The following is a 24,205-nucleotide window of genomic DNA, read 5'->3' on the forward strand; positions in this document are numbered from 1 at the left end:
GGCTACTGGCGGGACTCTGTTTCCCAGCGCGCCCCGCGGCGGCCCGGGGGGAGCGGGACCGGGCGCTCGCTGAGGTGGGCGCGGGGGGATCGGGCCGGGGGCAGCGGGCGGGCCGGGGGCGACATGGGCGGAGGGATGGAGGAGAAGGAGGTCGGGGACGGGGAGCGCGGCTGCGGGGAATCGGGGGGCCGTGAGGGGGAGCTGAGGGTCGGGGGAGTGCCGGGGGAGGGGGAGCTGGGGGATGAGGGGAGCAAGGGGACACGGAGGAGCGGCGGGGGAGCGGGAGCTGAGGCTCGGGAGGCGTCTCGGGGCGAGGGGGCCGGTGACCCTCCCTCAGCCCGGGGAGGGGTCCCGGGGCAGCTCCGGGGGCGGGATCGGGGACAGCTCCGGGGGGACGGGCCGGGCCGGCTGTGGGGAGGAATCGGGGCCAGCCCTGGCGGGGAGGGATCGGGGGCAGCCCCGCTGGGAGCCGCGATCGGGGGCAGCGGGCGGGAGGGGCCGGGCCCCGTGTGCCCTCCCCGGGGGCTGCCGGCTCCGTCCGCTGCCGAGGGCTCTCGGGAATCGCCTCTCGGGAATCGCCTCTGCTTCCCGGCTTGGCGCCGGGGACACGGCGGGGACAGGGGGACACGGCGGGGACAGGGGGACACAGCGAGGACAGGGGGACACAGCGAGGACAGGGGGACACAGCGGCCCCGCTCCTGCCAGGGAGGTTCGTGACTCCTGCAGAGGTTCTCAGGGTGAACCTCGCTGGTCGGTGCGGTTCGGGTACCGCAGATGTGTGTGTTGCCCTCGATAGACAGCACCTGCATGTCGTAGTTTTATTTCCCCTTCTGATTTCCCTTTCTAATTTCTAATCTCAGCGTTTTGTAACTCTCTCAAGAAACTCTGTGATGAAGAGAGTAGTGGGTTAGAAATTAAGCAATTGGTGGATTGATTTTTCTGCATTTCAGTTATTCTGGGCTAATTAATATTTTTGCTGCTGTCTGCAGTCCAATTCTTCTGCGTGAGGCCAGTCTGAGCAGGTGACAAGGGGTGGAACAGGCTGGTGTCCTAAGCACGGGTGTTTCTGTGTTTTCTGCCTTGTTGAGCCATCTGAGCTTCTGTTCCTGAGCAGACACGCTTCACTTCTGGATGTGGTTGTACCAAAATAAATGTTTGTCTGCTGTGGGTTTTGCATAGGCAAATTAAGGCTGCTGCCCACCCGCTGAGGCAGCACAGGGCTGTGTAAACAGGCTGGGGGAGCTCTGAGGGGAATTGCTTCCACATCTGCTGTGTGCCCAGCTCCAGGATGGGGGAGATGGGGCAGCAGAAGCCCCTGTATAGCCAGGAGTCCCCACAAGCCTCCTGGAATGATGTGGGAGGGGGATAATCCTTGTAACTTCACTGTCCCCTGCTCCTTTTCTGAGGGCACTGCTGTCATACAGTTTCCCCCTTCTCCCTGGTCGTGCTGGGTGGATTTTGGAGTTATTTTTTGGCTGGTTATGTCCCACCCTGTGGGGGCTGGGGGTGTGTCAGGGAGAGGAAGCACTGCCAAAGCCAGGCTGTGTCAGCTCTGGGTTTATAGTGCTGAGCTGATTGTTTTGGAGTGGCTGCTGCTGCCTTGGGCCCTCTGGGAAGTTCCTGGTGAGATCTGGGCATCTGGAAGAGGCTCAAACCCAGCCTTTTGCCTTGAAACCAGTGCAGAGCCACCACTTTGTCTTTAAATTCAACTGGAGAGATCATGAGAAAGGTGTTTGCTTGTGTTGGGAGCAGCAGAGGCTGCGCTGATTCTCTGCTGAGCTGGGTGGTTTCAAACCCACATCTCCAGGATCCCTGTGGTGCCTCATTCCTTTTAGGCTCCTCTGAAAGGTCTGGGGTCTGCTGGCTCAGGCTGGGGTCTGAAAGCCTGGTAGGCTGATGGTCCTCCCCAAGGCTCAGCTTGACCCACTGTCAGGACTGTGTGTTGTGCCCAGGTTCCTCATTCTGCTCGTGTTTCCATTGTTAAATCCCTGCTGATGAGGGAGTGAGAACAGTTCTGCTCTGTGCTGGGGTCCTGTCCCTCTGTGCTCTTGGCAAAGGGCTCTGGGTGAAACCCTGGAGTCAGGATTGTGTGGAAGCCCCTGTACCCTGGAGTACAGGATAGTGTGGAATCTCCTGTACCCTGGAGTCAGGATTGTGTGGAATCTCCTGTACCCTGGAGTCAGGATTGTGTGGAAGCCCCTGTACCCTGGAGTACAGGATAGTGTGGAAGCTCCTAAACCCTGGAGTACAGGATAGTGTGGAAGCTCCTGTATCCTGGAGTACAGGATAGTGTGGAAGCTCCTGTACCCTGGAGTCAGGATTGTGTGGAAGCTCCTGTACCCTGGAGTACAGGATTGTGTGGAATCTCCTGTACCTGGAGTCAGGATTGTGTGGAAGCCCCTGTACCCTGGAGTACAGGATAGTGTGGAAGCTCCTGTACCCTGGAGTCAGGATAGTGGAAGCCCCTGTATCCTGGAGTCAGGATTGTGTGGAAGCCCCTGTATCCTGGAGTCAGGATAGTGTGGAAGCTCCTGTACCCTGGAGTACAGGATTGTGTGGAATCTCCTGTACCTGGAGTCAGGATTGTGTGGAAGCCCCTGTACCCTGGAGTCAGGATTGTGTGGAAGCTCCTGTATCCTGGAGTCAGGATAGTGTGGAAGCTCCTGTACCTGGAGTCAGGATTGTGTGGAAGCTCCTGTACCCTGGAGTACAGGATAGTGGAAGCCCCTGTATCCTGGAGTCAGGATTGTGTGGAAGCTCTTGGCCTCTGTGATACAGCTCTTGGCTGTATCACAGAGTCCTTAAAGATTGAAAAGACCTCCAAGGTGATCAAGCCTATCCTGTGCCCCATCCCCAGTTTGTCACCAGCCCAGAGCACTGAGTGCCACATCCAGACCCTCCTTGGACACCTCCAGGGATGGAGACTCCAAACCTCCCTGGGCAGCCCCTGCCACAGCCTGCCACCCTTTCCATGAAAAAATTCCTCCTGATTTCCAACCAAAAACTTCCCTGGAACAACTTGTGGCCATTTCCTCTTGTCCTGTCACTCGTTTCCTGGGAGCAGAGTCATCAAATCAGAATGAAAATACAAAGGCAGTACAGAAAATATCCTAAAGCAAGGACTCAGAAACTGGGGGATCTGTTGGATGGAAAGCTTGGGATATTGGGCTCTTCTGGGATTGGCTGGGACATATGCAAGGCACAAGAGGAGCCAGTGTCCTGTGAATGTGGTCTTGGGGACGTGCTCCAGGTCACTTGGTGGGTTTATGGCAAAGCAGGAGTGAATTCAGCTCTCCCACCTCCCTGTTACTGCTCCTCCTCTGGCCTGGCTTTTGCTTGTGTTCTGCCACCTTTTCTGTGACAGTGGAGAAAACAGCAAGGAGAAATAACAAACTTTTAAAACTACTTGACATGGGCAGAATAAAGCAGGGGACTGAGGGGTAGCGTTTGCAGTAGCAGGAATGCTGGGGATACCAAATTGGAAGGAGCTGCTGAAGCCCAGGAAGGCAGAGAGACCCCACAGAGAGTCCCTGACAAAGGAGGCTCAGCAACCCCCAACCATGTGAAAAGTGACAAGGGCAAGGGTCAGATCCTGCCCTGGGATGGGGCAGCCCTGGCTGCAGGGACAGACTGGGAATGAGAGGCTGGAGAGCAGCGCCGTGGGAAGGGCCCTGAGGGTCCTGGTCAGTGGCAAGTTGGATCTGAGTCACTGCTGGGCCCTGGCAGCCCCAAGGGCCACCCTGTGCTGGGGGCACCAGGCCCAGGGAGGGATTGTCCCACTCTGCTCTGCCCTGGGGCAGCCTCACCTCCAGTGCTGGGGGCACTTTGGGCACCACGAGATCAGAAGGAGCCAAAGCTGTTGGAGAGTGGCCAAAGGAGGGACACGGAGCTGGGGAAGGGCTGAGGAGCAGCTGAGGGCACTTGGCTGGTTCAGCTGGAGCCCAGGAGACTGAGGGGAGGCTCCTGGGGGCTGCAGCTCCTGCCCAGGGCAGGCACAGGGGCAGGGGCTGAGCTCTGCTCTGGGACAGGGACAGGAGCCCAGCAAGGGCTGGAGCTGGGCCAGGCCTTGGCATGGAGCTCAGGGCAAGGTTCTTCCCCCCGAGGCTGCTGGGCACTGCCCAGGCTCCCCAGGGAATGGTGCCAAGGCTGCCAGAGCTCCAGGAGCCTTTGGACACAGAATCACAGAATTTTGGAATCACTGGGTTGGAAGAGACCTCCAAGAGCATCGAGTCCAACCCAGCCCCAACACCTCAACCCTGGCACCCAGTGCCACATCCAGGCTCTCAGGGGTGCTCAGGGTGGGGCTGTTGGGGTGGCTGTGCTGGGACAGGGGCTGGACTTGATTGTCCCTGTGGGTCCCTTCCAGCTCAGGATATTCCAGGATTCTGTGATACTCAAAATGTGCCTCAAAGCAGATTCCCAGAGGAATTCCTTCACAACATTTTCCCTAATCTGAGGAGGTGCAGTGTTTCACACTGCAGTCACATTCAAAGGAATCGTGGTGCTGTCTGCCTGGAAAAGCAGCACTGCTGGTGTTTGTGTCGTGGTTTGAGAGGGAAGTGCTGTCCCTGGACCTGACACAGGGCATTTGTCTGTGAGGTCCTGGTGAAGAAAAGCTCCAAGTGTCTCCAGTGGACTCCTGAGTCATGTGCGTTGGACTGTGAACTTCAGAGTTATTCATTGACCACAGATGAGCACGGTGGAAAAAGGAAGTTCACTTCACACCAGAGTTTCCTTAGCATGTGTGGGATTTTCCTCCCTCCACAAGCAGTGGGTTATAGATGAAGAAAATCTCTGTAGTGGGTGCAGGGTTTTGGACTTCATCTATTCCCAATTAAACTGAAAATATCCAGGTGAATAGAGATCTGATTTACCTGTTGGAGAGGGACTGTTTATAGGAGGGTGTAGTGAAGGGACAAGGGGAAATGGCTTCAAACTGACAGAAGGCAGGGTTAGATTGGATATTGGGAAGAAATTCTTGGGAAGAAGCTCCCTTTCCTTTTACCAGGAGCTGGGAAGGTCAGCACATCTCAGGAAGGGATTACTCAGTGTAAAACATGGCCATGTGTGCTTATCCTTGCTGAAAGAATTGTTCTTAATGCTGCTTTGTGGGTCCAAAGCACATCTTTCTATGGAAGGGGGTGCTTCAGCAGATTGCTGCTTTATCTGGAGGTTTTATTTATTTATTTGAGTTAAAACCTCTCCACAGCACCACAGGTCTCCTTGAGAGGAGGGCACAGGAAAACCATTGTTTGGCCATTGCAGGAAACCCATTGTCTGGTCTGTCAAGCCAGGAATGTGCCCCTCAGTTCTTTCCTTCTGATCCTTTTTCCAGTGGACAAACACCTCTCTGCAGCTGTAGGACACCAACACTGAAGTGTAGTAGCAAAATAATCCTCTGAAGAAGAAGAAGGAGAGGATTATTTGCAGGCTCATTCTTCAGTAAAGGATTCCTCTCTCTTAGTGCTTTAGTGTAGCTGGTGTTCATGAGCCATTTGTTCTCCTCTTGAAATTCTCAGATCTCAACTGGGAGCAGCTGCAGAAGGGTGGGGTGAAGTTTTAATGATGTTCTTAACCATCTTTATCCTTTGTTTTCTATTCACACATTTGAAAAATGCAAAGCAAAAGGCTCCCATTTCCAAACCAGCCATTACAAAATGCTGTTGGGCAGTGTTGGTGTTGAGGGACAGCCCTGAGGCCTCAGCTGTGGCAGGGATGGGGACAGAGCCTCCTGTCCCTACACTGGGGCTTCCTAGAGACTGGTCCAGGGAAATAATATGTTCTCCTCTGTGCAAGCATATTTAAGCTTGTACATCTCTGCAGAGGAAGAGCAGGGCTGCTGGTACAGTCCCAGGTGCTGTTGTCTCCACAGGCTGGGTTAGAGTAGATCAAAAAGAAAAAGAAAAGAAAGGCAAAAGCAGCCCAAGAAAACAGCTGTGCCAGTGCAAAACTCTGCAGCCTCCAGACTTTACCTGAGAACAGCACTGAGGTGCAGCAGAAGCAGCTGCTGTAAATCCTGAGGGATTTGGGTACAGTGTGGCTGATCTGACCCCACTGCTGCTGCAGCTGCTGTCGGTGTTTTTAGGGGCAGATTTTAGTCTAGACTGCCTTAATTTCTGTCAGACTCCACAGTGCTGGTTTGCGGGGTTGGTTTGTGTGTTCTGTGTTTCCATTCTGGGATTTGCAGGTAGGGACACATGGTGTTTTTATCCTTGAGGAAGAAGGGGTGGAATTAAAAGTCAGCAAAGACCTCTCTGTGTATTTCATCTGTGGGATCAGCTCTGCCAAAATCAGCAACACAGCTCATGCTGGGTAAACTTCCCAGGATTGGCTTCTGCCAGAGCTACAGCCACACTCAGTGTGCTAACAGGAAGAATGAATCTGCATTTGTGCAGGATTTCTAAAATAACAAGGGGTGATGGGTTTGGTTCCAGCTGATTATTTTTTGTTAAGCAGGAGTTTAATGCCCAGCTAACAGGGATTATCTGTTTGTTCCAGGAGTTGGGAAGCTCCACATAGAGCCAGGAGCCAACAAATCATCTCAACACCTAAATGAGGCATTAAGTCTGGTGAGCTCTACACATTTCTCTTCCAATGTATGAGCTCTGCTGGGTCCCACCCTGACCTGTGTGCCTGCCCTGGGAGCTGCAGGTGTTCTGGTAGGGGCTCCCTGAGCATCCTCAGCCTTTGCCAGGGAGTGCCAGGGGCACTTTTGTTTGCTGCTGGATGATACAAACCTTCCAAGTGGCTGAATGAGGTGCTGCCAGAGTGTTTCAGTTTGGAAAGACAGGTGTCTGCTAAGGAAGGCAGGAGCCTCCCCTGAAATGGAGAATGAAAACCCTCCTTATCCCTCCGAATTGCTATAAATTTTAAATTAAGGGGCTCTCAGGCAAAAAAAAATATGGGAGCAAGAAATAACAGTCCTTTAATAGGGAAGAAAATAAAAGGATAAAATAAACAATGCAGTAAACCAAACAACACTGCCAGAGTCAGAACCCAACCTGACACCCTGTGGGTCAGGGTGTTGGCAGCAGGGCCATTGGAATTGTGGCTCAGCCCTCCTGCAGTGTCAGGGGTGGCTCTGCTGGAGCAGGGATCCTGGAGAAGGGTGGAATCTTCCTCTGAAAATCCAGGGGAAGAGGCAACTGCTGCTCCTCTGGGGAATCCTGTGGAGAAGCTGTGCTGGTGTTCCAGGATCTCCAGATTATATCCAGGCATGAATGCTTGGCTGGTGTCCCAGAATCTCCAGATTATATCCAGGCAGGAATGCTTGGCTGGTGTTCCAGAATCTCCAGATTATATCCAGGCAGGAATGCTTGGCTGGTGTTCCAGGATCTCCAGATTATATCCAGGCAGGAATGCTTGGCTGGTGTCCCAGAATCTCCAGATTATATCCAGGCAGGAATGCTTGGCTGGTGTTCCAGGATCTCCAGATTATATCCAGGTAGAAATGCTTGGCTGGTGTTCCAGGATCTCCAGATTATATCCAGGCAGGAATGCTTGGCTCCTCCCTCTGGGCTCACATCTCCCATGGGATGCTGTAGCTCTTATCAGCCATGCAGGGACATTCAGTAGCTGTTATCAGCAGGTGTCTGCCCAGAGGGAGGAGTGATTTTGATCACTCAGAGAGAGATAAGGAAGAACTGCCCATTTGACAAAAGCCAACTGCCATCCAGATGGTAACAGAGTACATCTTGTCTTGGAGTCTGGGACACAGAGCTTCCTCTGCACCAGGAGAAATCAGGATCCCTTTGGGAGGCTCCAGCCTTCCTCCTCTGGGTGATGGACACAAGTGGGAACCCTGGGCTGGTGTTTGTCACACACTGGGAACATTCCCAGTTCCAGGAGGTTCTCTGGGTGCTGCTTAGTGCCATGTGCTGACCTGATTCTCTTTCTCCAACAGATCTCTTGCTCTGTCTGAAACCTCACCAGGGAACACAAGTATTAGAAATGGCAGGTAAGAGCACCTCAGGTGCAGCCAGCAGGGCGAGTGGTTTCAGAGTTGTTCATGATGCTGTGGTGGCTGTAACATGTCAGGAATGTGACCTGTGTCCCTTCCCAAGACCTTGGTGATCCCTAAAGCTCTTCAGCTACTTCTCTTACCTTGGTCACATTCACTTTCCTGCTGTGTCCTGCCTGATTTGTCACCTGAGGTTTCTGCTCAGGTGATAAAGGTTCAGCTGTGACTTGCTTGAAAGTTTTATGAGAGTGGAATTGATTCAGAAACAAAGTACATAATTCCTTCTTTCCAGAGGTTTTCCACAGTGTTCCTAGCTGTGCTATTGACATTAATCCATCTGAATTATACTTGCAGTGAAATTAGTAACAAAATTCCAACCTTTTTTTAAAATAAGAAGTCTGGAATTTGCTTCCAGCTGCTGCTCATGGGTGATGCAGTTTGGTTTTTGAAAGCATGGGGTGCATTTGCTGATCAGATGTGTTGATCCCAGCCTTGATGGGAGAACTGTAGCACTCCAAGCTCTGCAGTCAGACATGAAAGGGGATATTTTCATGTAATTTATTTTGTCTAATCTCTGAGGTATCTCAGAACAGCTGGCAACTGCAGGGTCTCTGGGTGGGAGGAGGTGGGCAGCAGCTGGGCAGCAGCAGAGAAGAGGTGTAATCCCCAGCTTTGTGTACCTAGCAAACAATCCTGGGGTGTTTGGTCCATTTTATGAGCTTGAAAAATGACAAACTGCAGTGGCTGCTTGGTTTTGGCCCCACCATGACAGAAAATGGGAGCGAGCAGAACCAAAGGAACAATCTGCAGCTTCAGCTGTTGAAGAGGGACAGAACAAAAGTTTCCTCACCCCTCAGAAAAAAAATAATTAGAGAATCTGCTTTTATTGCATTTGATTAATCTTGCTTTTCCTGGCTTCCCTAGAGTCCTGTCCTTTCAGCTTTAAAAGCTGTGTCCCCTCCCTTTCCCTTGATCCAGCATTGTTAAATCCCTTCCTAGGCTGCAGGGACACACTGTGCAGGAGAAATCCCATTAGGTGTTTACAGCAAACAAAAAATTAATGCAGAGGAGTCCAAATTCCTGTGGACTTTGAAAGCATCCGTGGGCCATCAGCTGTCCATGGGATGGAGTCAGCAGTGGTGTTAACCAGTAACTCAAACCAGTTTGGAGGGCATCTGAATGAATGTAAAGTGGGTTTGAGGGGGATGGATGAGGAAGAGCTTGATGTTTGTTTTTATCAGGAGAAGTCAAATTGGGCTGGTGGCTTCAGACATTATTCCATAGCTACTTCTGATGTATTCCCAGTGGGCGTTCTCACCATATTTTCTGTGTGAAAATATGCATGAGGGAAAGCCTTTTTCCTTCCTCAAGCCTGGCTGCAGCTCCAGGCTCTTCCCTGCCAACCTTCAAACAGAGCTGAGGAGCTGCTCCTGCAAAATGTCTCCTCAGCCGGAGATAATGGCAAGGGAAGGGGAACTCTTGTGCTGACAGTTCTTGTTCAGACATTTCCTCTTGTCTCCTGTGCCATTTGGAGGTTTTCCCAGGACATTCTTCATCTCTTCCTCTGGTTGTTTTTAATTCTGTTTACTGGGGCTGAAGGAGGCTAGAGACAATTAGTCACAATGCCCTGGAATCAAACTTTAATCAGCTCTGGAAGGCAAGAGCAAACATTCCCAAACATGTAGGAGCACACATCCAGGCACACACAGACAAATCTGGGAGCTGACAGCAGCAGAGGATTTAGGCATTTAATTACTTGATTTTAAAACAGAAATTCTTCCCAAGGTAGAGTTTTCTCTACCATATAGCTTTTGGCAGCATTTGCTGATTTATTGTATCTGAATGCAAAGCTTTTTCTTTTTTTCTTTGCTTTTTATTTTTTCCCTATGGCTTAACCTTGCAGGAAAAACTTGATTGTACCATTTCTCCATTAAAAATCTTGTATGTTTTCAAAACAAGATCATCCCTGACACAGAATCATGGAATCACAAAATGGTTTGGGTTGGAGGGGACCTCAAAGCCCATCCAGTGCTTTGTCCCATGGGCAGGGACACCTCCCACTGTCCCAGGCTGCTCCCAGCCCTGTCCAGCCTGGCCTTGGGCACTGCCAGGGATCCAGGGCAGCCCCAGCTGCTCTGGGCACCCTGTGCCAGGGCCAGGAATTTCAGGAATTGCTTCCCAACTCTGACTTATTTCCATGAATGGATGATACCAGGGTACACAATTCCACTTTGGGGATGCCTCCCTTCCTTACTGCCCCAGGCTACAGCAGGTCCTAAGGCCTGAGCCATGGCCAGGACATGCTCAGAGCTGGTGGCTGAAGGTAGATCTGCTTGTCTGGACACTCCCCAGCCTTTCTTTCCTCTTGCTGTGGATTTCTGAAGGCTTGTAAGTGAACACCTCTGTGCAGCTGTTTCCCCCAGATGTTGCTGACACCTCCCCCTTCCTGAGGAAGCTCATCCTGGAGTTTATTTAAAGTTGTTTTTTTATTCTTGCAGCACTTTTCACACAACTTCACAGTGATGTGTAAAGGTGTTAAATCCATGTGATGTTTATTAGCTCATTCCTATTCCCCTCTCTCAGCCTTGTGTGTAGTAGAACAAATGTCCTGTCCACTGCTAAGGAAGAAAACCAATATATTTGTGGTCTGGGGAGAGGATGAACGTGCAGCACTGTTGGGAAGGTGTGGAGGATATAACACATTTCTGCTCCCAGCTGAAATCTGTGTTCTGTGTTCCAGAAAAGGTGAATAACTTCCCACCACTCCCCAAGTTCATCCCTCTGAAACCATGTTTCTACCAGAATTTTGCTGATGAAATTCCCATCGATTACCAGTTCCTGGTGAAGAGAATCTATCATGTGTGGATCTGTAAGTTGAATAAAAACACCTGTGCTGGAAAAAGGTATTTGTGCAGTATAACCCTATAGATCTCAATGACTAATGTGCTTTAAAGTTTTGATGAGGAGCAATGATCCCCCTTAGAATGTTCTAATATAACTTTATACCTGAATTTTAAGCTGCTGTGCCTTGAATCTTTGAAGGATCTGGAAGAAAGGAGGGTATCAGTGCTGGAAAAGTCTAATAGTAAATCTGAAGAGGGAGAAAGCAGACCATGTTTGATATCTTTATTAATGTCAAATGATCATAGAATCCCAGATTGGTTTGGGTTGGAAGGGCCCTCAAAGCCCATCCAGAGCCACCCCTGCCATGGCAGGGACACCTCCCACTGTCCCAGGCTGCTCCCAGCCCTGTCCAGCCTGGCCTTGGGCACTGCCAGGGATGCAGGGGCAGCCCCAGCTGCTCTGGGCACCCTGTGCCAGGGCCTGCCCACCCTGCCAGGGAACAATTCCTGATTGCCAAGATCCCATCCAGCCCTGCCCTCTGGCACTGGGAGCCATTGCCTGGCTCCTGTTCCTCCATCCCTTGTCCCAAGTCCCTCTCCAGCCTTTTTGTATACCCTATTTAACTCCCCAAAATAGCTACCTTAAGGAAATTCTCAGTTCTCCTAAAGTAAGAGGAATAGGAGAATTTTAGACAAAATAAATGTGACCCATTTGCTGCTACCTTGCTCCCCACCTCGCTCTAGAAAGGCCAAAATTCCCTGTTATCCCCACATTTCCCTTTCCAATGGAAGCAGTATCTTCTAGCTGCATGCTGGCCCTCCCTTAGCTCTGCAGAGCCCCCCAAACATCCTGCTGGAGTTGGGAGCTGCTCCTGTCACAGCTGGTGAGGTGCTGATACTCTGTGTGAACACAGCTCCTGGCCCTGGGCTCCTGTTGTTTGCCTCAGCCATTGAGGAACCAGGAATGAAAATTGACCATTCTTCTGCAAGGAATGAAATCAGTGTGGCAGGCCTAGGAAACCACAGGCAATGCTTTGCAAGATTAAGAATCTTTTTGCTTTGCTTATCTTTTTTCCCCCCCACCAAATGCTTGTCATCCTCTTTACCCTTCTCACTGAAGGAAAGCTTGTTTTCTGCCAGCTCTGCATTTGGTGGCGTGGCTTTTATTCCAGATGCACGGGATGTGTGTAGGAGAGAGATTTGTGTGCATAAATAATGGCATAATCCATGGCTCCATTGTTCTTTGGTTATGTGGAGCTGCTGCAATGAGCTCTGTAATTTTCTTGCCTGAAGAAGCTGCCTGTCCCTCCAGACTCACTGGTGCGATGTGGAAGCTGTAAAGCCTCCTTTGTCCTCCCCTCTCCCAAAACAAAGAGTCCCTCAGTCGAGTTAATGGAAGGCTGGAGGAGAGCCAGGGATTTGGGCATGGCCAGGAGAGCTGCCATCTGCACCAGGAGTTCCACATTTCCATCTCCTGCACTCAGGAGTTTCACATTTCCATCTGCACTGCACTTCCTTTGGGGGTCTCCCTGATTTTTTTTGGAGTGGGTTGGAGAGAGATGTGTCAAGGGAAGAAGGTAAACAAGGAAAGGGCAGTTTGGAAAAGTAGAAACACACAAGTGTTGCTGGAAGGGTGATTGCTCATTACTTTAATTGGATGTGAGCACTGGATTAAGGTGGAGGGAGGTTTGGGGAAGGTTGTGCCAGAGCTCCCACTGCTGGAGAACAAACTGACCTGAGGCACAGGGAGAGCCAAAAGTTCCTTAAAACTTTACAGATGCCCCTGGCTTGGTGTTGTTTTATTGGGTGTTTTAAAATAAGTAACTTTTGGAGTATAAATAGCTTCTGAAAATGAATATTTGGAGAAGTACAGCTAATTGGTGTGTAAATGAAATATCATTGATTCATGGAATCCCTGAATGGTTTGGGTTGGAAGGACCTCAAAGCCCATCCAGTGCCACCCCTGCCATGGCAGGGACACCTTCCACTGTCCCAGCTGCTCCAAGGCCTGCCCAGCCTGGCCTTGGACACTTCCAGGGATGGGCAATCTACAAACTGTTAGTTTAAATACATAGAATGAATTAATTTAAATAGCTGATATTCTTCCCCCCAACACTAAGACACATCCAAACCATTGTGTACAAAGCTTTGTTGGCTACTCAGAAGACATTTTCTTTGCAGTAAAACAATGTTTTATTTTGCTCTCAGGCCGTGTGTAAGTCAGAAGTAGCAGCTGGGTATAGGTTTTGTTCCCCTGACTGTGTTGTCAGTGTGATTTTGTGACCATAAAACCTTGCAGTTGTTTAGGTGGATCAGTGCCCAGGAGGACCAAGGCAGAGATGAGCAGATGAGCTGCAGAGCTGTGGCAGGGAGTGGAGTGGGGCATGGGCAGGACACGTTCCCTTGGCACAGGTGAAGGGAAATTGAGGGGTTTGATTTTGCCTGAGTAGCTGAGGCCAAGGTGCAGAGTGTCACCATGAGTTCATCACCAGGCTCTGCTGGAGGCCCTTTGGTGCTTGGACCTTCCACCTTCTCCTTTTCTGTGCTTGTTGATACAGGTTACCACAAGGGTTTGAACAGTCACCAGCAGTTTTCAAAACAGGAGCTTGTAAATTGGCCTCTTTGAGCCTGGCAGAGCCTGAGGGGATGCAGGGGCAGCTGTGGGAGCCCCTGGCTTGGGGCTGACCCCCCTTTCAAGGGATGTGAGCTCCAGGAAAATGGGGAGCAGCATCCCTTCATATGCTACTACCTAGTGCAACACTGCTGCGCCCTGGGGGCCTTTGTCAACTGTTCCTTTTTATCCAAGTGACAGGAACAGGGATGTGAAAAGGCCTCTAAGCCAGCCCTGTGGTCCCATATTCTCAGCTTGATCGGAGTTTGTTTATCCCCTTGCTCAAGGCAGCACTGCCAAGCCCCCAGGCTGATATCCAGGCTTCCTCAGAGGCTCAGGGAAGCAGAGAGAGAGCCTGCAGGGCCCTGAGCTGGCTCAGAGAGAGCTCCTGAGGCAGCCCCAGAAGCACAGAGTCAGTCAGAGGCAGGGGCAGGGCTGGGGTCACCCCCCTCTCCTCTCACAAAGGGGTTTTGCTATAAATGGAAATTAAACCTTGCTCGTAATTCATAACAACACTGGCCTGAGTCTTGTATTGGTCACATCAGTTGCTACCAAAGCTCTCCCCATGCTTTGGCAGGTTGTAAAAGATTCCCTCATCCCTGTGCTGCAGGATCCTCTGGAGCTGGAGGTTCCTGTGCTCCCAGCCCCAGGTGACACAGGAGCCTGTGCCTCGCTCAGAGCAGCTGCACTGCTGCCCCAGGGACCCTTCCCACTGTAACCCTGGGGGCTTCACAGAGTCCTGGGCAATGCTGAGTTAGCAGGGATCCACAAGGACCATCAGTCAGGCCTTGGTGTTAACCAGGAGACCCCAACAATCCCTGAGCACCCCTGAGAGCGGGGTCCAAATGCTCCTGGAGCTGTGGCAGCCTTGGGACCATTCCCAGGGGAGCCTGGGCAGTGCCCAGCACCCTCAGCGGGGAAGAACCTTGCCCTGAGCTCCATGCCAACCCCCTGACACAGCCCCAGCCATTATCTTTAGTTTTCTTGTCTCCCAAAATCCTGGAAGTCCCCCAGCCCACGTTCTCTGCTGTACCCTCTCCCCAGTTTACTGCATCACGCTGGCCGTGAACCTCATCGCCTGCCTGGCCTGGTGGATCGGGGGAGGCTCTGGGGCCAACTTTGGCCTGGCCATCCTCTGGCTCGTCCTCTTCAGCCCCTGTGGCTACATCTGCTGGTTCCGACCTGCCTACAAAGCCTTTCGGTGAGTGCCAGCCCAGGAGGTGCTGCTGCTGCTGCAGTTCCCTCTGGAAGCTTCCCTGGTTGTTATTGTTATTGTTATTATTCTCTGGTTGTTTCCCTGGTTATTATTGTTATTCTTCTTATTCTCTGGTTGTTTCCCTGGTTATTATTGTTATTCTTTTTATTCTCTGGTTGTTTCCCTGGTTCAGCACCTCATGTCTTGTTTACTTTCAAAATGAAGAAGAATGTGGCTATTTTTAAATGCTAGATACAGGACTGAGGGTCACATAAGATTGGAGGTGAGGGTCACATAAGTTTGGCACTTCTAAGAGGGTTAAATTCATATTTTACTTAAATATCCCAAACTTAGCAGCACCCTCATCTCAGTGCAGCATTAAAATAGGTACTAATTTGGTAAAGCTTCATTGAGGCTTATTTTGATGGAAGACTATTATTAGTTTTTGAGAACTCTTCTGATTCCTGTCTCCAGCTACTTGAGAGCTTGTCTGCTTAGCTTTTTAGATAAAAGCAGTTCCCTGGAGTCAGTCCTTCTGAAACTCCACAAATATTTAAAGCCATCCTACATTTTTGCTTTAATTAATAATCATTTGCATTTGCTGTGGACCACGAGGCACCACTCAAACATTGATGTGCAAAGCCTGGCAGAGCTAGGAGGGTCCTGAGCAGTTCCCAGCCTGACACAGGGAAAGGAGGGGCCTGCCCAGTGCCACCACCACAGCCCACACACCAGTCAGGGGTTTGCCCTCTGAAGGTAAAGCTGTTCCTGGTAGGATACTCTGGATTTGGATTATTCACCAGACTCTGTGATGAGCTGGTTTGGACGACAGCAAAAGCAGCTGATGGAAATGGGAGCTGACAGGTGGGTCCTGTCTAGCCCATGATAAATTAATTGTTTAAATGCACTTCTGAGCTGATGCTTTGTGTGCCCACAGCACTGGGCACTGGATGCTGTTAAATCACCAGTGGCATCATGGAGTACAGGGAAGGATCATTTCTGCTGGAAAGAGAAGGGTTGGATTGTCTCAAAGTTCCAAATGACGTGAAAATCCCAGCTCTGAACTCTTGCCCTGTGGGGCTGGAGTTTGTCCCCATCCTGAGCTCAGAAGCCCCAGGGCCTCCAAGTGCTGGAGCTCTGTTCAAAGAGGAATTTCCATTCTAAAGTCTGGGAAAAATTACTCCTCCCTGCTGACATCCCCCAGGCTCCACAAGGGCCATTTCTCATTATTCCTTGAACATTGTTTGGATGTGTTTATGCAATGAATGCTGAGAGGTCCCTGAGGTTACTCTGTGCAGAGACTTGCAGTTAAAAAAAGACTCAACCCCAGGGGCAGAGTGGGGAGCCCAGGGATCATCCCCTGGGACAGCAGCTGGGCTGGAAGTCACTGAGGAGAGGCAGCACTGTTGGGATCACAAGTGGTGATTGCAGAGGCAAAATCAGCCCTGCTTGTCCTGGAGGAGGCCACCCTTCAGTGCTGGCACCCTGTGCTGTGTGGATGCTGCTGTAAAACCTTCCTCATCCTACTGCATCCCAAATTCAATTAGCTGCAGAGCTTTGGTGCTAGGGCAAAGCTGTAGCAAATCTGCACCAGAAAGCTGGATGAGAAATCACCTTTTCTCTGTATCCCCACTAATTCCTGCAGATCCTTTCAAATGAAGACTCCTCCGGCCCCTTCAGGTCGGAGTTGCAAGAGTCTGTTTGAAGGCTCAGCCTCGAGCCTAATCCTTGTTAATTGGATTCTGACAGGCACCACTGTCAGCAGGCCCTGCCTAAAGTATTCCTTTCTCAATGCTGTACTCTGGGGTGGTATTTGGAGGGTGGGATTGTGAGGATACTCAAGGATAACAAACCTTCCAGAGCCACCATCTGTGACAGACACCAGACCAACACGGGCAGCTCTGAGCAGCGTGGCTCTGGCTGGAGGCTTCTCAACGTGCCTCACCTCCCTCATCTCCTCCCAAGGCATCAGGGGCTAGAATTATAAAACTGACAACCATTAGCATAATAAAAATAATTAAAATAATAAGCTTTTAAATGCTTTCAGGGTTTAAGCAGGAGCTGGCAGTGATTGGAGCTCTTTTCTTAACTCTCCTTTGTACCAAACTGCCTCATAAGCACCTGAAGCGCTTTTTGTAGATCTGTAGATAAATCATTGGCCCTGTGAGTTCCTTAGAGTATGAGAATAATTTGTATCATTAAAAATGATAGTTAGAGGAACTTGAGATGTGCCTGATGTGGCTGCTTGGATGGGATGAAGATGTGTTGTGGCAGAGCCCAGACTTGGGCAGGGCAGTGCCAGGTCCCAGCGCACCCATGACAGAGACTGTGACTGTCTGTGGTCAGCATCTTGCTTGGGGTCATTTTCATGCTAATTATTGTACCTGCATAAACTCAAGGACCTCACCTGTACATCCTGAGGATGAGGAGCCTGCAGAGATGGGAAGTGTGCCTCAGTTTTCAGGGTACCACCCACCTCTCTCACGACTGTTTTCCCTCCTGTGATGTCCCAGTGCTGGATTATTTACCATGGGTGTGGGACATGTTGACAAGCAGACACTGAGACATTCCCAGCTGGAATTCTCCTGCTCAGTGATCATTTCTAGTGTATGGCCAAGCTCTGCCTGCCAGCATCAGACTCCTGCATGCCTCCTTGGCAGGGCAGAGCTGGGCAGGTGTGAGTCTGGGCTGACATTCGGTCAGAGAATGATTCAGACTCTCTGTGTAGGAGACTCGTGTCCCTCAGCCTCTCCTGTGTGTCATCATACGTGCAATTCCTTGGGGAGAGCAACTGCAAGAGCCAGATTATTGAGAGACAATCTGTGCTGCTGAGTCATGGAGCTGTGTGCTCTCACTGCCAGGGAAGGGAGAAACCTCCCAGCACACAGCCATGGAGGGAACCCTCTGGAGTCACCACTGGGGAGGGTTTGGACGTGGTGGTGGGGTCAGACATGGGTGTGGAGCAGCACAAGGTGCCAGTGCCCTCCTGACCTCCTTTCTTCCTCACAGGTCAGACAGTTCCTTTAATTTCATGGCCTTTTTCTTCATCTTTGGGGCTCAGTTCCTCCTCACGGTCCTGCAGGCGATCGGCTTCTCCGGATGGGGAGCGTGGTAAGTGGGAATGGCCCAGCAGCTCTGGCCTCTGGCTGCTTCCATGGCCTTGGAGAGGCTGATGGGAGCCTGTACAAGGTGGAGAGGAGGAAGTTTTCTGATTTCCCCAGTGGCATAGCTGTAGCTGCTCTTGGGGTGCACTGTAGCCATGATATTTTATGAAAAATCCTTTCCTTAGGATTTTTTTTCTCCTGAAAAGCTGAGAGGCCTCAGGAACAAAATGTAAACAATGATTATCTGCTGCTGTGGAATGCAACAGGTGGATCTGGGATTGGTCTCGTGGTTGTTTCTAATTAATGGCCAATCACAGTCAGCTGGCTTGGACTCTCTGTCCAAGACAGAAGCTTTTGTTATTCATTCTTTCTTTTTCTATTCTTAGCCAGCCTTCTGATGAAATAAATCCTTTCTTCTATTCTTTTAGTATAGTTTTAATATAATATATCTCATAAAATAATAAATCAGCCTTCTGAAACATGGAGTCAGATCCTTGTCTCTTCCCTCATCCTCAGACCCCTGTGAACACCGTCACAGGACACCATTGGGGTTTCATTGCTGTGTTGGGCAGAAATCAAGGCCAGGTTGGATGGGACTTGGAGCAACCTGGTCTAATGGAAGGTGTCCCTGCCCATGTGGTCTGGATGGGCTTTAAGGTCCCTTCCCACCCAGATCATTCTGTGATCTTCACCTGGTTGCTCTCTGTAGCCTCTTCCCTCAGTGTCCATTTCTTTCACCATTTCTTTTACCATGTCAGGCTCAGCATTGCCCTCAGTGTTGGCAGCACACGGTGAGCTGAGTGTGGTGACTCATTGTTGGCCTATGAGAAGTACTGTGAGAGTTCTCCTAAAATAAATGGGAGCTTGTTAGTGTCTGTCCCTGGTTGTGTTATAATTGTTTGGCATTTTAACTTCCTGTCTACAGAGATTTGAGAGCAATTCCTGCTGAAACTACAAGTAATGGAAAGTCTTAGCACTCCATTTAACACTCTGGTTTCAGAATTGCTGATGTCTCACCTGGTTTTTGCCAGGAAAGGAATGGAGATGGAGTGTAAATCACAGGACCCTGGTGTTCCCTGATCCCAGTTCTGGTCTCTAGGTGCACACCAAAAGCACCTTGGGAATATGTCTTCTCTTCCCAAAATCCATGCAGCTGCCTGTCCCTTAAAGCTCTCAGACTGGATTAGTGAGGAATGCTGGCAAGTGAGAGTTTAGATCTCAGAGAGATACCTGCATTGAATTCTGACAATTGTCTTCATTGTTTGTTTCATTTTCAAAAGCTTAAAAGCTGCCTTGTAATTTCTGAGTTATGAATCACAGAAACAGAGAATGCTTTGGGTTGAAAAGGACCTTAAAGCCCATCCCATTCCACCCCCTGCCATGGCAGGGACACCTCCCACTGTCCCAGGCTGCTCCCAGCCCTGTCCAGCCTGGCCTTGGGCACTGCCAGGGATGCAGAGGGGCAGCCCCAGCTGCTCTGGGCACCCTGTGCCAGGGCCTTTTAAGCACATCAACAATTTTTCTGATAACAAGGACACTTTGAAAAGCAGATTATAATGTTATTGTGTCTCTTTTTCTGTCTCTTGCAGTGGATGGTTGGCAGCCATCACCTTCTTCAGCACCAGTGTGGCAGCTGCTGTGTTCATGCTGTTCCCTGCCATCATGTTCACCATGTCAGCAGTTGCCATGTTCATCTGCATTATAAGGGTAAGTTCTGCCAGTGGAAGGTGTCCAGGAGCAGAATGAGATGAGTTTTAAGGTCCCTTCCATCCCAAACCATTCTGGGATTCTTCAGATCTCTCTGTGCCTTGGAGAATCCCTGCTGTGTATCACAATAATGTGAAGAGGCAGCTCAGCAGCCACCACAAGCCATCAGTGCTTTGAAAGGTTGCACAGTGCAGTCAGTTGATGTCTCTCAGAGTTTCTGGAGGACAAATCAAGACAGCACAAGACAGCTCAGGCTGGAAATTGTCACGGTGTCATGTGGTGATGTTGCTTTGTATCATGCAAAGCAAGCTTCATGTGGAGCAACCTGAGGCTCTGTGAAGGGGGGAGGTTTGGATTGGATATTAAGAAACATTTATTTTCACAGAAAGGATTGTAAAACATTGGAACAGGCTGCCCAGGGTAGTGGTGGAATCATCATCCATGGGAGTGTTCCAAAAATGTGTGGATGTAGCCCCGGGGACATGGGCCAGTGGTGAACATGAGGGTGGAGCTGGGCTGATGGTTGGACTTGGTGGTTTGGAGGTCTTTTCCAGCCTCAGCAATCCTGTGATTCCATGATTTGTTGCTCCTTGGGATGGTCAGTGGTGAAGCATCTGCAGTGGGAACCAGGTGGCAGGGTGGGAATTGGGTCTCTGCAGAAACAAGGATTTGTAGTAGGACTCTCTGGAAAGCTGTGGCAGGCATGGAGAGCAGAAGCTCTGTGGCAGCAGTGGTGTTGGACTGTGCTGCAGAGGTTTCAACCCCCTGGCCTGGGCTGGCTGCCTTGCTGTGGGATCCCCACCTGAATTCTGGCCATGCAGCTGGAATGTGTTCAAGTTTTGGGTTGATATTCTCTATCTCCACCTCTGTTCACTGCATTACTGCATTTCTTGTGCTTTGCTCCTCAGAATTGCAGCTCTTCACAGAGACAGGAGCAAATCCTGTTCCAAGTGGCTCTGCAGGGGCTCAGCTCTGGGCTCCTGGTGCTGACTCTCCTCTTGTCCTCCCTTTTATCCCTTAGGTACATAAAATCTACCGAGGGGCTGGTGGAAGCTTCCAGAAGGCTCAAGATGAGTGGAACAGCGGTGCATGGAGGAACCCTCCCAGCAGGGAGGCCCAGTACAGCAATTTTTCTGGGAACAGCCTGCCAGAGTATCCCACAGTGCCCAACTACCCCTCTGCAAACCAATGGCCTTAAGCAGCAACAGCTGCAAACTGCCTGGAGTCTCTCCTTTTTGGTCTTTTTATTCTTGTTCTTGGAAAAGATCATTTGCATTCCCCCCAAGCACCCCACTCATCTCAAGGACCTTCCTGGTCCTTGTCTCCTGATCCCTGAGGAATATCCGTGCTCTCAGCCCTTCCCACCTGCACTGCACTGCACGGCCATGGCAGAAAGCTTTTTGTTTGCCTTGAGTCACCAGTATTTGCCTCGTTGCAGACTGAGAACAAACCCTTCACTGCCCTTGCTTGAGGGAATCCTCTCCTGACCATCCCTGGAAAAGGCTCAGCTTCCCCACGATGGCAACAGTCCTTCAGCTGCTCCTGCCCCTGCTCCTGCTCAGCTCCCATGGAATGCCCAGCACAGCACCACACCGTCTGTAGCAAAAGCAATCTGAGCATTAGTAGCAACTGATGTTTACTCTCCCGGATGAATAATGTGGAATTTTTCACTCTAAGGGAAATGCAGCACTTAAATTATTTGGTACTGGTGAGGCTGAAGTGATTTGTGAAAGCTCCACCCTCCGTGGGAGGATCCTGCAGGTAACAGAGGTGCCCTGGGTGAGTCCTCAGATGGGAAGTCCCCACAAGTCCTCCTTGCCTGGCTCAGACTGTTGTGATGCTGCAGCTCTTGCTTTCCCTATTGCCAAAACCTCTTGCTGGATCTGTGTGTTCCAAAGGTGCAGATTCATCTCCTTAGGTTCATGATTGCTTGCTAAAGCCTGAATCAAAGCCCAGTGGAAACCAGTGCAGAGCTGACACCGGGCTTTGGTGATGTTCACCCTGGTACAGGGACTCAGCACGAGATTTCCCCACCATGAAACTTCCAGCCAGGTTTTGTGCTGGAGCCCCAGTGTGGTTTGGAAATGCTTCTGTTACAATGAATAGTTTAATTCTGCCTTCTGCTGGTGTAGCTGAACTCCAGATATTACAGTGGGGTCTGGGAGACCAAGGGAAGCTTGTTAGTCCTCATGGCTGCTGTTGGCTGGCAGGACTTCCATAAGAGAGAGATTCCTGCCTTTTTCCAGCCATCAGCTGAAGGGAGGATGAAGCTGTTGAGAGGGATTGTTTTCCCTGAGGTTATCCTCCACCTTGTCATTCATCTCCATTCTGTGCCTGAGCCATCCAATTCCCTGTGTCCTACAGCGATCCAGGCAGCAAAGGCTGCAGTTTCCTCTTCCCCCTCAGCCTGCTGTGAATTTTTTAAAACCTGTCCAAACTGGGAGGTCGGTTCCCAATTTTTTTATAGGGAGTGAGTGTTCCAAGTCTTTGGCTCTCCAAAGTTTTGGCTAATGATCCAGAGTGCTCCTTTTGGGAGACCTAGGAGGGGTTGGGCACCATGGGGATCAGAGCTGGAGCCTGCTGCCTTGGCAGGCTGTTGATGGGGTTATTCCAAATTCCCAAATTCACACTGAGCAACTGGAAAACAAAGCTGGCTCCTGGAAAGGGACAGGGATGTGGTCTTAGCTAGGTGGAATTGATTTGCAAGTGGTCTTTTGAAATTTTTTCTCTACATGTGCCTTATCTAATGAAATCACGGCTCACAGAGGAGAGCTCCTGCTTCCCCCTCACCCCTGCAGAATTCCCTGTTTCCCTGTTAACTTGTCCTGTGTCACATTGTAAATAATGAGGGAAGCACAGTCTGGAGTCTGCATGACCCCTGTGTTACCAGGGCCAAAGCAAAAGCAACCCCAGATTTCCCCAAATTTCCGTTTACAGCCACACTGACCCCTGCTGCAGGAGCAACCCTGCGCTGGCTCTGGGACGTGCTCCCAACACCAGGGGTTTTTCCTGGAGAGTGTGCAATGTGCTTGGGAGGAGGAGCTCTTGGAGCTTTCTGAACAGAACATGACCTGATGGCATTGTGAAGCTTTTAGGTGCCTTTGTCTAGTGTCAAGTGTAATTTTAAGTGTTCCTTGTCGCTTGCCATCGGAGTGATGAAAGAACTGCCTGGCGTTGACTCCCTGGAAATACGATGGATGCACCAGGGGGTGAGGGCTGAAGGTGGCATTGGCCACACCTGGGAGCCAGGACATGTCCCTCAGTCCTGCCCTTTGCCATCCTCTTGCCAAAATTCTTCAAAACCATTTGATACCTGCCCCATTTCAGTGTGTCAACTTGGAGGTTTTGAAGGAACCAAGAGGAGAAGTGTTGCTGGAGGCTCCACATCCTTCTTCTCTTTGGGATTTTCCCCTTGGAGAATCCGGGGGCTGTGTTGAAGCACCCACCCTCAGTCACACTGAAAACGTTTGATGCAAGGAGAGGGGGTGCCTGGGAGCCTGCCCACCAGAATGGTTGGAGCTGGACACCAAAATCACACCCTGTTAGCCTGCACTGCCTGAGATCCCTGTGGAGATCAATGCACCTCCAGGTGGGAGCTCCATCCCATCCCCTCCCTCCTTTTCAATGCCAGAAACTGTAATTCCAGAAAGTCCAACACGCTGCCTGAACAAATGGCTTAATTTTTTTTCTTTTTTTTTTTTTTGGACTCCTCTGTATGTTTTTAAATGTTTACATTATTAGATTTCTAAAAGTTCTTAACACCATTAACCCGGCCCTGGCTCCTGGTGTGCTCGGGCGTCACGTGGCGTGTCTGTGTGTGATGTTTCATGTCACCTGTGGAGCTCTGGGTTTTGTTTGTGTTTTTCTCCTGATCACAAGACAATAAATGCTCATCCTGTGCTTGATGAGGAGAACTGGCCGCAGCAGAGAAGTGTCTGTTCCTAGGTAACCAGAGTTATCTGGCAGAGGGAAATGGCAAAATCTCTGTGTTCCTCCAAAGTCTCCCACTGCATGTTGTTTTCTCTGTGAAAGAACAGCACATTGGTGGATGAGGCTCATCCTCTGTGCTGGGGACTGGTGTGAGTGGCTTCTTGTGGTTTGTACTCTTAGAGATGCAGCTTTGACCAAAGGTGCTGCCATTGTTCCCATCTTCTAAAGATTGGAGAGCAGAGGTGTGGAGAAAAGTCCCATCTCCCAAGGGGTCATTTTTGTGGCCTTTCCATAGTGCAGAGAGCCCCTGGCAGTGCTGGTGTCTGCTTTCACCACTTACTGCCTGGAAGGAGACTCTTACCCCTGGAGTAAATGGGCTTGGACAGTGAAGGTGAGTTGAATCCCTTTAGGATGTGGTTGAATTTATTGCCCAAAACGTTCTTCCAAAGCTATCACAGAATCCCAGAATGTTTGTGTTGGAAGGGACCTTTAAAGCCCATCCCATTCCTCCCCTTGCCATGGCAGGGACACCTCCCACTGCCCCAGGCTGCTCCCAGCCCTGTCCAGCCTGGCCTTGGGCACTGCCAGGGATGCAGGGGCAGCCCCAGCTGCTCTGGGCACCCTGTGCCAGGGCCTGCCCACCCTGCCAGGGAACAATTCCTGATTGCCAAGATCCCATCCAGCCCTGCCCTCTGGCACTGGGAGCCATTGCCTGGCTCCTGTCCCTGCAGGCCTTGTCCCCAGTCCCTCTGCAGCTCTCCTGGAGCCCCTTCAGGCCCTGCCAGGGGCTCTGGGGTGTCCCTGGAGCCTTCTCTTGTCCAGGTGAGCAGCCCCAGCTGTGCCAGGCTGGCTCCA

The 24,205-nt window shown here is 50.7% G+C and overlaps 1 protein-coding gene across 1 annotated transcript; it reads left to right on the forward strand.

Annotated features, from left to right (window-relative positions):
- The first annotated feature begins 19 nt into the window (after nucleotides 1–19).
- SCAMP4 (secretory carrier membrane protein 4) lies at nucleotides 20–23,339 on the forward strand. Its single transcript, XM_036399366.2, has 8 exons — nucleotides 20–74; nucleotides 6,499–6,569; nucleotides 7,904–7,957; nucleotides 10,701–10,829; nucleotides 14,459–14,615; nucleotides 17,619–17,720; nucleotides 19,303–19,420; nucleotides 20,442–23,339. Exons 3-8 carry the CDS (start codon nucleotides 7,951–7,953, stop codon nucleotides 20,616–20,618), a joined length of 690 nt encoding a protein of 229 aa, XP_036255259.1. The 5' UTR covers nucleotides 20–74; nucleotides 6,499–6,569; nucleotides 7,904–7,950; the 3' UTR covers nucleotides 20,619–23,339.
- Nucleotides 23,340–24,205: the final 866 nt, after the last annotated feature.

This window comes from Molothrus ater, chromosome 26 (assembly GCF_012460135.2).
Source record: "Molothrus ater isolate BHLD 08-10-18 breed brown headed cowbird chromosome 26, BPBGC_Mater_1.1, whole genome shotgun sequence".
In the NCBI taxonomy this organism is placed as follows: domain Eukaryota; kingdom Metazoa; phylum Chordata; class Aves; order Passeriformes; family Icteridae; genus Molothrus; species Molothrus ater.

Coding starts and splice junctions, on each gene's coding strand:
- SCAMP4 (XM_036399366.2), top strand. Junction 14,616..17,618: donor CCTGCCTACAAAGCCTTTCG/GTGAGTGCCAGC, acceptor TCTTCCTCACAG/GTCAGACAGTTCCTTTAATT. Junction 19,421..20,441: donor TGTTCATCTGCATTATAAGG/GTAAGTTCTGCC, acceptor TTTATCCCTTAG/GTACATAAAATCTACCGAGG.